Source organism: Eleutherodactylus coqui, chromosome 13, assembly GCF_035609145.1.
Source record: "Eleutherodactylus coqui strain aEleCoq1 chromosome 13, aEleCoq1.hap1, whole genome shotgun sequence".
In the NCBI taxonomy this organism is placed as follows: Eukaryota; Metazoa; Chordata; class Amphibia; order Anura; family Eleutherodactylidae; genus Eleutherodactylus; species Eleutherodactylus coqui.
This window is the reverse complement of record NC_089849.1, coordinates 73,913,492-73,930,718: the sequence shown is the minus strand read 5'-3', so window position 1 is coordinate 73,930,718 and position 17,227 is coordinate 73,913,492. Positions and strand designations below refer to the sequence as shown.

At 42.6% G+C, this 17,227-nt stretch overlaps 1 protein-coding gene across 4 annotated transcripts in view; it reads right to left on the bottom strand.

The window, feature by feature from the left end:
• Window positions 1–17,227, bottom strand: part of LOC136587938 (lysosomal alpha-glucosidase-like) — a 98,936-nt gene that overhangs the window by 10,808 nt on the left and 70,901 nt on the right. For all 4 annotated transcript variants that reach the window (XM_066586782.1, XM_066586780.1, XM_066586783.1 and 1 more), the window contains exons 6-12: window positions 15,144–15,263; window positions 12,908–13,026; window positions 9,620–9,751; window positions 7,761–7,871; window positions 6,371–6,484; window positions 6,150–6,237; window positions 1,608–1,725 (exon numbers count right to left, since the gene is read on the bottom strand). In XM_066586782.1, coding sequence (XP_066442879.1) covers window positions 1,608–1,725; window positions 6,150–6,237; window positions 6,371–6,484; window positions 7,761–7,871; window positions 9,620–9,751; window positions 12,908–13,026; window positions 15,144–15,263 — 802 coding nt within the window. The remainder of the gene's footprint in view (window positions 1–1,607; window positions 1,726–6,149; window positions 6,238–6,370; window positions 6,485–7,760; window positions 7,872–9,619; window positions 9,752–12,907; window positions 13,027–15,143; window positions 15,264–17,227) is intronic.

Genomic DNA, 17,227 nt, shown 5'->3' with positions numbered 1-17,227 from the left:
ATATATGAATATTACATATATCGTTTAAATGGGCGCTTATTTCTAATGCTATGATTTTTTTAAAATTGTCCCTTATCTCTCCCCCTGTGTATCAGAAGAAGTACAGTTTTTTTCCTTGTGATTGGTGTGAGGAGGCTCTTTTACATGAACCGAGAAATCGTTCAGATTCCTGCAATGAGCAAGAAACTGAAGATTGTCATTCAATGTTAAAGCATGCACCTATTGAACGATGAATGATAATTCATTTGTCATTCAGTTTATGCATGTCTAAAAAACAAATTACGACTCGACACGTGTAAAAAGGCAGTCGCTCATCTATGATCAACTGCCTGCTTACTCTGAATGGACGGGGCAGACCAGAACAATCCCGGCCCGCACCACCTCCATTCACTCAACGATGATCATTCCTGTGTAAAAGCACAGAAATCATCATCATCACTGGGATGACCTTTTGGGCATAAGGACCTTTATAAGGCCATACATACTCCTCTGGGAGATTGACTATGCGAATAAAAATGGTGCAATGCCTCTAGGATGCCGCCTATTAAAAGGTAGCATTCCTGCAAGTCAATGCCTGACCTTTTAACAACCCTTGTAACATGACTGGGAATATAAGCCAAAGGAAGGAAAGGACAACTGTGAGTTGTTTCTGGAGCATTGAGCCATCTCTAACTTGCCTATCTCTCTCGCAGTGGAAACACTCAGCACCACACACAGCTTCACTTCTCTCTTGTCTTGGCCACCCTTCTCTGGTTGTCCAAGAGGGATGGGGTGGTGCGAGAATTAGAATATCACACTTCTTCATTTACCCTGAGTACACATGCTATGAGAGCACAGAGGTTCACAAGATCACAGGTTAGCACTATTATATAACACCTCTTTCCCCTACGAAAGCTATAATTCTGTCAATCCAATGAGGTTACTTGGTAGATAACATCTTCTGTTTACAGCAGCAGTAAAATGACAGACCTTTCCTCTCCATTCAGGATGTGTAACCATTTCTGCTGACTGATACAGAGGACTATATTTTGTAGTTATTTTATATATGTATAGTAACCAAAGAAAACAAAAGAGCCAAAAATTATAAATAAATGTGTTTTCTGTGAATATTGTATTAAAAAATAACCCCTTTCTGCTGGCAGTGTCCCTTTAAGTCCCCAAATTGCTGTGTCCTTAGTTGGTTATAACTAGAGATGAGCGACTGTACTCGTTTAGGGCGATTTCACAATCGAGCAGAGCTTTTGTCAAGTAACTGACTACTCGGGCGAAAAGATTCGGGGGGCGCCGGGGGGTGGCGTGGTGGAGCGGGGGGTAGCAGTGGGGAGCTCTATCTCTCTCTCTCTCTCTCTCCCCCACTCCCCTCTGCAACCCCCGCTCACCCCCGACGCCCCCCGAATCTTTTCGCCCGAGTAGTCAGTTTCTCGAAAAAAGCGGTGCTCAATTGCGAAACCGCCCTAAACGAGTACGTTGGTCATGTCTACTTATAACCCATTCTGCATTTTTTCTATCTGTAAAAGCATAAGCATTGTAACATTTGGTGACTACATGGTATTGCTAAGGCTTTCATTTCTATATAGTGGATCTATTTTCACATCTCTTTCACTTACTTATGAGATGCGATGGCTTCAGTGAACCCATACAGGTTATGAAGGTTGTAGTGTGATGACAGATGTTGCTTACTGGAGGCACAGATTGTTGTATCCCGTAGAGTACCGCCTACTACCTCTGTAAGAAAAGGGAAGAGCGAAAATGAGTTTATAAAACCTGCTCGATCAAATATAAGTTAGAGTGTAAATTCGCCCAAACACTCTAATTTTATTTTAATGTGTATCAAAAGTAAGAGAGATCAGTATGAGGGTCACATATGGCAAGATAATGTCAATTGCCCTGAGCAGGAGAAAAGGACCAAGGGCAGCACATACTCATACTTCCATGAGGCAGCCATTCATTAACATCCCCTTCAAGAAGTATTGTGCATCTATGCTATCTTCAGTGTCTGACCCCAAATCAGCTTCAATAATCACAATCAAAAAGGAATCCAAGTGACATCTGGAACATCTGAGGACAGGAGTGAAGTCAAACACAAGCATTGGTGTTACATTTGTGCAGGGCATAAGTTGGCACTCCTCATGGATGTCACCAACAGATCAGACCAAGACGTAATAAATGGCCAAAAAGGACTAATGCAGACATATATTACTACAACTCAACAAGATAGGGCAAATGTATCGGAACATCAGTAAGTATATGGCCACTTTCTGTGATTTTTTTAATTTTTATTTTTTTTATTATTTTTATGAATTATTGTAAATGTGTTTTTTTTTGACTAGTTAAAAAAGGGATTTCCGAGAGTAATATACTAACAGGATAGGTTATCAATATCAGAATGGTTGGGGTCTGCCGCTTTGGACCTATCCGCTGTTTGAAGAGGCCATGGCACACACATGAGCCCCGTAGCCTCTTCTCATGCATATGACATCATGTTTATCATTCATATGGCCTGAAAGCAGCTTAGTCCCATTCAAGTGGTTGGGATTGAGCTGCTGTACCAGGCATAGCTACTATACAATGTATCACACTGTGCATAGTAAGCACTAAAGTGGCCATGGCACTTTAACCACTTTAAACAGCGGTGGTAGGGGTCCTGACCAGCAGCCCTCAATGATCTGATATTGATGACCAATCCTGAGATTAGGTTATTAACCCTTTCCAATCCACTGCCTGATGTCTGAAGACGTTCTGATTGAAGGCTGTACAGCTCCGATGTCAGAAAACATCCAGTAGAGTATTCTTACTGTAGATTATTGGCCTCTCTGTTGTCGGGGGCCTCTCCAGCATATCCCATACTGCAGTACTGTCTCTAGCCAGCAGATGGCGCCATTGTATAATGGCAGAAAGAGAAAGCCCTCTAGAAAACCCTGAATCCAAAATTGGATTGCAAAGGGTTAATATCTTAATCTTGGCAACCCCTTTAATTGAGTGGCCTTAGAGGGTTCATGAAGTGACCTTGCCACTTTAGGGATATCCCCTATTTATTATGAATTTTCTTAATTTCAACCGAATACCCTAAAAGGTGATCTATTAGGATTAGGTTGTTTTTGTTTTGTTGTTTTTATTTTAAATAAAAATAATTATGTTTTAAAATAAATTCTATGGACTCTAAAAATAAAACCTCTCTGTGTAGATGGCATCAAAGGATCCGTTTCAAGAAAATATTCAACTGCTTTAAGGCCTTTGCCGTGAGGTATTTTCGTGAAATGGATCCTTTGATGCCATCTAAACAGAGCTGCTTTATTTTAGAGTCCATAGAATTAATTCTAAAACATAATTATTTGAAGTACAAAAAAAATTACAAATAAATAACAAATTTATGTGTACATGTTTTGTTAAAATATGCCTCCAGTTTTAATAGCATGTGCTACTGTGCTTTGTAATGTGTATATAATAGTACACACATGTACAATGATTGGCCACTTTATCAACCATCTAGTAGCGCATTGGACTTCCTTTGGCCTTCAGAACCACAGCAGTTTGCCATGGCATAGATTCCACTAAGTATTGAAATGATTCTTTAGGAATTTTGGCTCATGCAGATGGATAGCTTATTTCAGTTGCCATAAATTAGATGGAAGAACTAACATGCTCTGAACAGCTGACAGGAAGGGTTCATCGATTCATGCTGCTTGCATCAAAATCTCACCCTCCTGATGCAATAGAAATCTGGATTCATCTGACCAGGCAATATTTTTTTTTCCATTGATGAGTGATAACATTTTTGCACTCTTGTGCCCACTGGAGTCTTGTCTTTCTGTTTCTCTTAAAGAGCAATGACGCTCAAACTAGTCATCTGTGCTAAGTAGAGATGAGCAAGCATACTCACTAAGGACAAATACTCGAGCGAGTATTGTACTTTTCGAGTACCTGCCCGCTCGTGAGAAAAAATGTAGGTGCCGGCTGGGGGGCGGGGAGGAACGGGGGGAGATCTCTCTCTCTCTCACAACATTAATTACATGATTCTGTAATGTAAATCACAGCTTGGGCTCAGGTATATTTCCAGAAATCATTGTCAACACAGTTTGCCATGCAATCCACAAATGTAAGTTAAAGCTGTATCATGCATTGAAGAAGCCATATATCAACACAAGCCAGAGACACTGACATCTTCTATGGGCTAAAGTTCATTTAAAATGGACTAAAGCCAAATGGAAAACCGTTTTGTGGTCAGATAAAGCAAATTGTGAAATTCCTTTTGGAAACCACGGACGTTGTGTGCTGCGGACTCAGAGGAGAGCCACCATCCAGCTTGTTATCAGCGCACAGTACAATATTCTGCATGTCTGATGGTACGGGGTTGCATTAGTGCCTATGGTATAGGCAGCTTACACATCATGAAAGGCACCATCAATGCTGGGCCGTATATAGTTCTAGAACACCACATGCTCCCACCAGACAACGTCTCTTTCAGGGAAGGCCCTGTATATTTCAGCAAGACAATGCTAAATCACATACAGCATCCATCACAACAGCATGGCTTCACGGAAGAAGAGTCCGCCTGCACTCCAGACCGTTCCCCAATAGAAAACATTTGGCGCATTATGAAATGAAAAATCCAGGAAAGAAACTGTTGAGCAACTAGAATCCTACAACAGACAAGAATGGGACGACATTCCTCTCCCAAAACTCCAGCAATTGGTCTCCTCACTTTCCAGACGTTTACAGACTGTTGTAAAAAGAAGAGGTGATGCTACATAATGGTAGACATGGCCCAGCTTTTTTGAGATGTGTTGCTGCCATCAATATCTAAATGAGGTAATTCTTTGAAATTGAATGTAAAATTGTCTCCCTGTCATCTTCTGATATGCATTCTATTGTCAATAAAATAGGTTATATGAGATTTTCAGAGCACTACATTCATTTTTTCATTACATTTATTTACATTTTATACAGTGTCACAAATCTTTAGGAATTGGGGCTGTAATTAGGTGACTTGTAGGTGTGTGTATATATATATTTTTTCTTTTTTTCTCTTAAAATCACTAAAAGTTATGTTTTAATAGAGACACAATCATGGACTAGTTTTTTACCCTTTGGGCATTTAACAACTGAGGTAACATTCTTGCCTGTTCTACTCCATGGGAGTAAAGGAACAACAACAAGAATAAACACAAAGAAAATATCTAGTTGTTGCATGGGGTTACATTTGAACCTAAAATTTCAGCGCTGCAGAGAAGCTGTGCTAACAACTGAGCTACCACACTTGTCTGTTTTGCTCTAGAGAAGAAAAACAACAAGAATAAACATAAAGAGACCATAAAACACAATCCAGATGTTGCTCTTGGAGAGACTTGAACATAGAAATATAGCACTGCAAGGCAACAGTGTTAACAACTGAGCCACCATGCTTGGTCTTCCTTCTCTGGAGGAGGAGACAAAGAAACCATACAAAGTTTTTGCAGATGTTGTTCTTGGACAGATTTGAACCCAGGACCCCAGTGCAGCAAGGCAACAATGCTAATAACTGAGCCACCGTGCTTGTTCTACCTTTTTCTACTTCTTTCTCTTCCTTCCATCTCCTCCTCCAGTGCAGAAGGAGAAGTATAACGTGAAGGAGAAGAAGAATAAGTAGCACAAGAAGAAGTATAAGGAGGAGAAGGAGGTGGAGAAAGGGAATAAGATGAAGGGGAATAAAATGATAATCTCCTTCTCATTTTTTTCTTTTTCTCCTTCTCCTCCTCCTGAGAAGAAGAAGCGTGAGGAAGAAGGAAGAAGATTGGTGGCTCAGTGTCTAACACTGTTGCCTTGTAGCACTAGAGTTTGGGGTTTTGGCTGATTATGGACAACATTTGCATGGAGTATGTTCCCTTTGTGTATATTATCTATGGTTTTCTCCATGTTTTCCTCCTATGGAGAAGGCAGAAGAAGTGTGGTGGCTCAGTTTTAAGTACCGCTGCCGTGCAGTGCTGGAGTTGTAGGTTCAGATCTGTTCAACTGCAAAGTTATTTTTGTGATATATATATATATATATATATATATATATATATATATATATATATATATATACATATATATATATATATACATATATATATATATATATATATACACACACACACCATTTTTCCTGAACTTCACATGGAGATAAAACTTACTAGGGACATATGGAGGATTTTCTATTGTGTCGTCTGGACAGTCATCAACAGGGACGTAATGTACATTGTTAGCTGGTTCATTCATATCCTATAACAAAAAAAAAGGTTTGATACAATTAGGACATCAGATCATGTGGGACACATCAACAAATTTTGAAACAGTTATGCATGTTAATATGTTCAACAGTACAAAAATATATATGTAAATGATTGCTACTTACAATCCACATTCCATCGAAAGGCACCTTATCATGAAAATTCTTGAGGCTCTCATACCACCATTCATGTGCTTCTGGATTAGTAAAGTCAACAAACACAGTTGGGCCGGGCCAAACCTATATAGAACAAGTGAATAATGAAGTAAATTTCTGCCATACCTCATAAAAAGCAAATCCATTATTTCTTCTTATTCAGAATTGTATAATTGTAAAGGCATACAACTTTTTAGGGTAGGAAATTAAACTGACCCTCTGATACTGAACTGGAAAAACAAAGATGGCCGCACCGCTTCTCTGACTACTTGATGTACACTGTGTACTAGTATGCATTGGAAATCTAAGACATTACATGCAGCTCTGATTAGCCAGCACTGATCACATGGGTAGAACTGGTCAATCAAACCAGGTGTAGTGTCTTAGACTAATGGTTGGGGATAAGTTATCAACCGAGCAAAAACCGATATGAGTGATGCTGCCAAAAACTTGTCTGACGGAGCAATCTAAGAGCCACAGCAAATGTTTGACAAGTGCTGATCAATGAGATTGATGCTTGTTGGTATGGCCTTTATGCAGGTTAATGCCGACTGTATGGGTGTGTGACATGAGGGTATAAGTGTGTGACATCAGGGGATTAGTCACTCGCTAAGGATCGCCATAACACAGTTGGCACACAAAGTTGATCAACTTCCACACAGCTTTCTCTTTTAATCTGCCTTATGCCAGGTTTATTGCTTCTTCATAGCAAAAATACTTCCAAACAGCACTTTACACCAACATAGTGCATAAAACAAATCCTGGCCATCTGCCCTCTTGCTAAACAGTACCAATGCACTTTCTATTAGGTCTAGAGCCTCAGAAATGCAAACATACAGTATATCATGTACTAGCACAGGGAGCATCTCATCCCATCATGCCTTGCAGTCAGTACTATACAGAGCCTCTTTCTCTAGGTTGGGAGCCATTCCTAAGGGGCACACCTTCTCTTTTATTGAGCCCTCTCAGGTGCCTCATAATTAGGCTCATTAGCCAATCCAATTTTCTGATTTTCTTTGGATTTCACACCTAAACCCTTCCAGAATTTGGCCTCTTAGTGGCCACTTTAAGCACTACAATCTTACAGGTGACAAAGAATCGCAATTGCAGGGAGTAAACATGCACACATCCCATATAGATTCTATATACATAGATTTGCTCTCATGGGCTGAAGAAGAACAGTCCAACACTCTCATCCATACCTAACTGGCTATAATATAATTTTTTTACATGAAATTAAACATGTTCTATTTTTTATGTATTTTTCAGAAAACTAAATATTTTATATTATAATACAAATACAGTAGAATAATATCAGATATAAAGGTGTTTGTTAAACAGAAGAGGTTAAGTACAAGACCTTGCCCATAACTGGCTGACCATTCTCGTTGGTGACATAAACTCCTCTCTTCAATCCATCTTCATAAGGTTGATAATTACCATGGGGACTAGAAAGGCCAATAGCTGGTTCCTAATAAACATAAGTACACATTAAGAAATGGACAATGCTAACATCAGATAATGAACGTAAGGATTGAGGGTAAAAGCCGTCCATTCCAATTAGGAATGCTAGTATTTTCAGCAGTGAGCTGCTCATAGTGAAATAGTCACTTTGGCCAGGCTTGGTTCGCTAACTGAACTTTGGATAACTTGCTGAGAAGATAGGCCTCATTTCGCCCTTCAAGTATTATTATTTTCTCCCCTTTATATTTACCCCTGTTAAGGTGCCCCCATTGCTGCTCCTATGTGGTTGCCCCTCCTTGTTTTGTATGCTTGTTTTGTCCCTTGTGCTGACAATGGCTGCCAGCTTGTTGTGTGCAGTGGCAATACCAAACCTTAACATTATCACTTGTCCCAGGAACACACAGTTTCCTGGCTGAGGGCTCACGGAAGGTGGAGTCAAGTATCAGCATGGGCTCACACAGGGCTTGATGTTGATGTAGGGGTAGTGGGAGCATTCTGTACTGAGAGTTGTGTTGTGGCATTGCAAAGTAAGGAGTAAAGATGAGCGAATTTTTGAAAAGTTTGGTCTGGCCAGTTTGCTGAGCTTTTGCAAAAAGTTTGGTTCAGTCCGAATTAGTTCATACAAAACCAGAATTAGTTCAAACCAAAAACCCTAAAACTGGTGTATAACACTTTCTACAGCAGTGTTATACATCAGTATTCAGGACCAATGTTGAGCAAGCCAAATCAGTAGAACTCTGTCCTCGGTTTGGGGTAGAATTTGACTAAAAGCTCAATTTGGGTTTATACCAAACCAAAACTTTTAATAAAGTTCAAGCTGGAACAGGATTTAACTAGTTTGGTTCACTCTACGCTAGAGAGGAACCAATAGGAGGAAATGTTAAGTGAAGAAAGAAGGGGTGAAGAGAATGTGGCTTAGACTGTGTGTAGTGTTACAGGAACTAGCTGTGAATAAGTCAGAGCAGAAGGTCTATTTGGTTGCCATGAGACTAGCTGGTAAGTTGATAGACTGAAGGACATTGGGAGCTACTGACTGATCAGTGTATCTGCCCAAATTCGGACTTAACAATGGACAAAGTGACTGGTTGTCCTGAGGCCTACTTCAGGGCATATCCTCTGAGCCTAGCAAATTAACTAGACTGGTGGAGCAGAAGAGGGCAATTTTAAGACTATTACTCCTCCTTTCGAGTTCTGGAGTGTAGTGTGAAAAAGACAATGTTGCGTTCTTCAAGTACCCAACACCTTGCTATTGGTAACTTCAATTATATTGCTACTACTAGTTAAGCAGTGCTTTAACAAGATGACATCCCTTTCAAAAGGACTTGGGCCTAAACTGCATCTGCCATCATTTGGCCTGGGTCAATTCACTTAGCATACCACATGGTATTATGTAAAATGCACGTTTGCAACCAAGGTAAGTCAGGATTCATGAAAGGTGGCATAGCAATCATGAGGACCCATGTAGGTGCAGAGCAATTACTCTACTAAGTGACTGGTGAAGCCACATGAGTTACATATAGTTGGGGCAGGTTAAAGCAGAGAGCATCCTCTCAAAGACCCATAGAAGTAAGGTAGGACCAGCTGAGAGCCAACAATCATTTTACACAACCCAACTTAATGAGACCTACAGCATAGATTGAGGTCCTCAAACCCATCTTATCTAAGAGATATGGGTCTGATGTCTGATGATATAGAAGAAGTTCAGGTTGAATATACAATCAGAATTCTTGATACTTTCAAGCTTGAAATCCTTACCACAATTGCTATGTATTTCATGCCTGCTTGATGGAATTCATTCACCATTTCTGGCATATCTCCAAAGCGTTCTGGGTCATAAGTGAAATCTAGGTATGAGTCCATATAGTCAATGTCATTCCATTGCGTATCCTAGGAAATTTTAAACAAATACCTGATTATTGGTTATGGACGTCTGCATTCCTTTGCTGTAAGTTTTCATAATTAAAGAAGGCAGCAATATGAAATATATGAGTGGGATATTCATTATTAGTACTGAACAGTAAAGTATATCAGGCTGCTCTTCTGTACCGTGGGAATACCTGGGCACAGTAAGGTCATTGCATCTTGGCTAGAAACTATCTATAGAATCCCAATGCTTTGGGCCTGTGCCCAGGGTCTCTTACACCCTATCAATAAACCTGTTTATCTATAAAGGCTTCTCTTAGAACTTGAACTCTGTCCTGGTCTGGATGTTGTGATTCAGCATTTACTATGGGGATGAAGCTGTTTCCAAAGACTTGTAAGTGGATGCAATAAAATCTAATGTCCTTAGCCATTAGAAATCCCGTCTATATACAGTGTACTGCATCCAACTATACATTAAGGGGAGGTCCACACATGGCGTAAGTGCTGTACATTTTCTGTGCCTTTAAGGTATAAGCAATGTGGAGGAGATTTTAAGAAATCTTGTCCACAAGCTGTGGAAAAAGGTAACAGCGTATATTGACCCGTGGAGCAGATTTAAATGCGACAGCATGTCAATTTATGTTGCAAATTTTCACATAGAAATACCACTACTTATGGCCGTAGCCTAAGGCCTTAGTCAGACGGGCGTTTTTTCACGTGATTTGCGCATGCGCATGCGTCTGGCGATTTTTTAAAACCATTGCTTTGCAATGGTATCGGACACATGAGCGCTTTTTATGCGCCCGTCCGATAAATTATAGAACAGAAATCGCAGATCGCACCTATCTGCGATCTGCGATTCCTGTTCTCTTCTCTAAATGCGCTCAATGGGGCCGGCGGCAGCAGCGCCGACCCCATTGAGAACATATAGAAGACAAATCATTCTTCTCTGCCACAGCTGTAACAACTGTGACAGAGAACGATGTTTGCCCATTGAATTCATGAATGGGTGTGAGTGAGAGCTGCCTCTGATTGGCTCAGCGCTGAGCCAATCAGGGGCAGCTCTCACTCACACCCACTGCAGGCCGGCCGCGCTGAACTCCGTCTGCCGGGACAAGGTGAGTATATATATATATATATATATTATTTTTTTTACACATTTCTGGATGAATTGCAGGGAAGGGCTTATATATTTAAGCCCTTCCTGACAATTCATCCCGCGATCGCTGGCAACCCATTGCTTTTAATGGAGCCGGCTGTATTGCCGTCTCCATTGAATTCAATGGGTAAACATCATTCTTCTCTGCCACAGCTGTTACAGCTGTGGCAGAGAAGAATGATTTGTCTTTTATATGTTCTCAATGGGGTCGGCGCTGCTGCCGCCGGCCCCATTGAGCGCATATAGAGAAGAGAACAGGAATCGCAGATCGCAGATAGGTGCGATCTGCGATTTCTGTTCTATAATTTATCAGACGAGCGCATAAAAAGCGCTCATGTGTCCGATACCATTGCAAAGCAATGGTTTTAAAAAATCACCGGACGCATGCGCAAATCGCGCGAAAAGACGCCCGTCTGACTATGGGCTCAGGCTGTATTCATACGGGGCGGAACCTCCGTACTGAAATTCCGCTGCATTTACAGTAGCATCAAAGTAGACGAGATTTTCAAAATCTGGTCCACATGCCGCGGAAATAACCCGCACAAAACCCATCCGGAAACTGACATGCGATGCAGAGTTCAAATCCACGATATGTCAATTATGTCACCATTTCCACTGCAGAATTCACCTTCTCTCAATGAGGGGGTGAATTCCGCATTCGAATTCATGATGAAACCCACTTCAAAACCCACACCAAATGGTGGGGGTTTGGAGGCAGGCAGTCCACGACTGATCTGCAGCCCCGTGTGAACCCAGCCTAAAAGATCCTACTGCATCAGTCAGAACACAGGGTAGCTGCAAGGAGGAACACTTGTGGACAAGTGACATGTTTGCACTCCATGGATGCCCATGTAATGATTCCTACCTGTTAACTAGTTGCAAGACAACCTATCAATTCTTCATAGCACAGGTAATAAAAGTCTGATCAGTTTGGGTCTCACTGCTGAGACCCCCATTGATCCCAAGAACAGTGGTCCAGTGTACCCCTCTTCTCATCAATGTGGGTTTTCTCTACCCCCCTGGAGTGATGTCAGATTGAATTTGCGTCCGCAAATTGCGTGACCAGGCCCGACGATTCGCTGAAAAATCTGCACCTAGCAGCGTTTTCAGCTAAACGGCCCAGCGCTGCCCGCTATCCTCTGCCACAGCTGTGGCAGAGGAGAACGATGTTTGCCCATTGAATTCAATGGGCTGCCGGCAAGCGCTGGATGAATTTTCGGGGAAGGGCTTAAAATATAAGCCCTTCCCTGAAAACCATCCAAAAATGTGTAAAAATTAAAAAAAAAGTATACTCACCTTTTTCCTGCAGTCGGAGTTCAGTCTCGTCCTGCGGGCAGTTCTCCTGTAGTATTCAGCAGGCGGGGATTTAAAATCCCCGCCTGCCGAATGGGCTGCCTCTGATTGGTCACAGCCCTCACCAATCAGAGGCAGCTCTCACTCACCCATTCATGAATTCATGAATGGGTAAGTGAGTGCTGCCTCTGATTGGCTGAGTGCAGGGACCAATCAGAGGCAGCTCTCAGCTGTCATTCACAGCTGTGGCAGAGGAGAACAATCTTAGTATATGTTCTCAATGGGGTCGGCGCTGCTGCCGCCGGCCCATTGGGCGCATATACAAGCACCGATTTGCGCAGAACGCAGTTACATGCGTTCTGCGAATTGGTGTGTCCTGAAAATTATCGTCACATCCGCATCAAAGATGGACATGTGACCGATCCCATTGCTTTGCATTGGGTCTATAAATCTGCAGATCGCAAGCACGTCTGCAAATCGGACCTAAAAACGTCCATGTGCCCGAGGCCTTAAAATAGGCTATCCAGTATGATGCGCTCAGTAGTGTTGATCCTACCACAATGGATAAACACTCACTACTACTAGGTACAATATTTGAACACTATATTGAGACATTTTTAGTTTAATATATGAGCAATTTACTCTGAAAAAATGGAACTCAGTGGTCATTTAGTATTATTGTCAGTAGGAATATTGCTATAAAAGAATAGAATACTGTATTTTGTTACCAGAGGCATTTTAGCATCCCTCATTTTTTTCACAGCTTCTCGAGTCAGGGTAGAGCTGGTGTACCCCCAACGGCAGAGGTGGAATCCAAGGCCCCAATAAGGTGGCATGAAGGGATACCCTAAAATACAAAATTATTTTATTACCCATTCCTTATATAATGTATAGTCTATAGTGCTGTTCAGCATGTACTATTAGCACTTGGTAGTGGAGCTCATAATGTAAATTTCCCGCATCAATCTTTCCTCTACTCACAAGCGGACCCCACAGGGAGCCAAATAAGCTTTTTGAACTCGTAGAAAAACTTCCATGGAGAGTAGAAGCAATTCAACACAGTGGTTGCCTCTATTCGCATCTTTTCCCCTTTTCCTCCAGTAATGCCAGTGAGCCACTTCTCATTTTTAACATAACGGTCACACATTTCACTTCTCTTTTATTATTGCCACTGTGGTACATTGTCAGATGTTGTAGGTAAAGGTAAAGTCTCCTGATGCAAGTACCAAGTCATGACTGACTCATTGAGTGATGTCACACGGTAATGTTTTTTCGGCAAACTGTTTTTGCGGGGTGTTTGCCGTTGCCTTTCCCGGTCATTTTTTTACTCCAATTACCATTAAAGGAGATGTCCCGCGCCGAAACGGGTTTTTTTTTTTTTAAACCCCCCCCCCCGTTCGGCGCGAGACAACCCCGATGCAGGGGTTAAAAAAACCACCCGCACAGCGCTTACCTGAATCCCGGCGGTCCGGCGTCTTCATACTCACCTTCTGAAGATGGCCGCCGGGATCCTCTGCCTCCGTGGACCGCAGCTCTTCTGTGCGGTCCACTGCCGATTCCAGCCTCCTGATTGGCTGGAATCGGCACGTGACGGGGCGGAGCTACACGGAGCCGCTCTCTGGCACGAGCGGCTCCATAGAAGACTGCTGAAGACCCGGACTGCGCAAGCGCGGCTAATTTGGCCATCGGAGGCCAAAAATTAGTCGGCTCCATGGGAACGAGGACGCTAGCAACGGAGCAGGTAAGTAAAAAACTTTTTATAACTTCTGTATGGCTCATAATTAATGCACAATGTACATTACAAAGTGCATTATTATGGCCATACAGAAGTGTATAGACCCACTTGCTGCCTCGGGACAACCCCTTTAACTCTATTATCCCATTTACTGGTGTAGTGACTAGTCTGGGTACTATGTCCGTCAGTCCTTAGCACAGTTTACCTCGCACCGGCCACCCTTCCACAGTCAGGTGGTAATCAGAACTGCCTTTGAACAATGTCAAATGACTCAAGGACCAGGAGGGAGGGAGTGAGGTGGCTCATTCTGGGCATTAGTGCAGAGAGGAACTTCACCGGTATAGGTTTCTGCCGTTAGGGCAACTGTAGCTCAGCACACACACACCAAGACCAGGAGACCCTCCCAAACATGACTCTTCTTCACAACTCTCCCTCTCTCCTCCGCCCACCTTACTGGTTTCCAGTTGGTGGTTTCCCACTCAGAACCAGGCGGTCGTAATGCCCTCCCCCTCTTAAAGTTAAAGGGGTTGTCCCGTGCCGAAACGGGTTTTTTTTTTTTTCAATAGCCCCCCCGTTCGGCGCGAGACAAACCCGATGCATGTGTTGAAAAAAAAAACGGATAGTACTTACCCGAATCCCCGCGCTCCGGTGACTTCTTACTTACCTTGCGAAGATGGACGCCGGGATCTTCACCCTCGGTGGACCGCAGGTCTTTTGTGCGGTCCATTGCCGATTCCAGCCTCCTGATTGGCTGGAATCGGCACACGTGACGGGGCGGAGCTACGAGGAGCGCTCTCCAGCACGAGCGGCCCCATTCAGAAGGGAGAAGACAGGACTGCGCAAGCGCGTCTAATCGGGAGATTAGACGCTGAAATTAGACGGCACCATGGAGACGAGGACGCCAGCAACGGAGCAGGTAAGTGAATAACTTCTGTATGGCTCATAATTAATGCACAATGTACATTACAAAGTGCATTAATATGGCCATACAGAAGTGTATAACCCAACTTTGTTTCGCGGGACAACCCCTTTAAACCTAAAAACAGCAGTATAACAACTAAAAAACCTCAACCTCCTTACATTTTTAAACCAAATAGCTACGGTACTACCCAAATCTTTTTTTTTGCTTCAGAAAGTACGTCTTCAAGCAATTTGGGATCAAATAGTGAAAAGTTCATGAAGAAAACAGATAACATAAATTTTATTGTTACATTTATATCCATTCTTACCAACGACATCCTGATATTGCTTGATGACTGTTTTAGGCTCAGGACCCAAAAAGACATAAAAATCCAAAATTCCTCCTGTAGTTCTCCAGCTCAAAGCAGGAGCAGGCTGCAGTATGACATCTAGGAGTATATGGATATACATTATTCACAGGTATAGCTAGGTTTTGCTGCAACAGAGGCAAAAAATCAGTCTGGCAATGGCCGTGGCAGAGAGGCGGGGAGCATATCTTTATTTTAATACAGCAGGCTGAACATCTTTTTCAAAACAAATGGATAACCCTTTAGTGTCCAGCCGTGCTGAGCAGTATGTGGGCTTGTTTTTGGCAGGATGATGCCATTTTGTGGCGTATATAACTGTTTGATTACTTTTTATTTCTCTTCTGGTGAAGTGAGATGAACAGTAAATGAATATTTTGGAAATTTTTTTATAGTATTTTTTTAAAAATATAACTGTTGGATAAATGTAATGTTTTACAGTATGGGTTGTGGCGAGAGTTAAGCGAACATACTCTGCCGAGCTTGATGCTCGTTCGAGTATTAGCGTACTCGATGGTGCTCGTTACTCGAATGAGCATCAAATCGTGTTCGCTCCAATTTTTGGCTCCTCCCCGCTGTGATGTGCCTGTTTTGGCCCCTCCCCACCGCGACGCAGCGTGCGTCATTGGCAAATTTTTTGTCTGGTAGGGGAGAGAGAGAGAGAACACACAAACCAAGAAAAAAAAGCTCAGCACCCGGCGTCCCCCATACAAAAATGCTCAAGTCTCCCATTGTAGTCCCAATGGGGTTCGTTACTCGAGTAGAGCTCTCGAATTTTAGGAAAAGCTCGACTCAAATAACGCGGACCCGAGCATTTGGGTGCTCACTCATCTCTAGTTTTGGCAATACCAATTATGTGCAGTTTTTTTGGTTCTTAATATTTTTTTAATATTTAAACCATTTTGTGAAAGGGAAAAAGTTTTAATTAGCTTTTGATTCCTGTAAAAATATTTAGATGCCACAGTGAGGCCTTAGTCAGACGGACATTTTTTCGCGCGATTTGCGCATTCGCATGCGTCCGGCGATTTTTTAAAACCATTGCTTTGCAATGGTATCGGACACATGAGCGCTTTTTATGCGCTCGTCCGATAAATTATAGAACAGAAATCGCAGATCGCACCTATCTGCGATCTGCGATTCCTGTTCTCTTCTCTATATGAGCTCAATGGGGCCGGCGGCAGCAGCGCCGACCCCATTGAGAACATATAGAAGACAAACAGCTGTGGCAGAGAAGAACGATGTTTGCCCATTGAATTCAATGGAGCTGGCAATACAGCAATGGGCTGCCGGACGGCGCTGGATGAATTGTCGGGAAGGGCTTAAATATATAAGCCCTTCCCTGCAATTCATCCAGAAATGTGTTAAAATAAAAAAAAAATATATACTCACCTACTCTTGGCAGACGATGTTTAGCCCGGCCGGCCTGCAGTGGGTGTGAAAGGGGTGTGACTCAAAGCTGCCCCTGATTGGCTCAGCCTGAGCCAATCAGAGGCAGGTCTCACTCACACTCATTCATGAATGGGTGTGAGTGAGACCTGCCTCTGATTGGCTCAGGCTGAGCCAATCAGGGGGCAGGTCTGAGTCACACCCACTGCAGGCCGGCCGCGCTGAACTATGTCTGCCGGGACAAGGTTAGTATATATATTTTTTTTATTTTAACACATTTCTGGATGAATTGCAGGGAAGGGCTTATATATTTAAGCCCTTCCCGACAATTCATCCCGGGCTCGCCCGCAGCGCATTGCTTTCAATGGAGCCGGCTGTATTGCCGGCTCCATTGTATGCAATGCGCTGGACAGCTCCGGCCCGTTTCTAATGAAACGTGGCTAGGAGCAGATTTTTGGGCGATTTTTGGGTATCGGTCATGCGATTTGCGGATGCGCATCCGTAATGCGATCCGCAAATTGCGCGAAAAAACGCCCGTGTGACTAAGGCCTAAGAAGTGTCGGCAACATCTGCATAGTTAAACAGCATAGAGACATGATTAGATGAGCAAGTGCTTATCTTTTCAATCCTTTTCTGGGAAAAAATATGTTCTTTGATTGTTA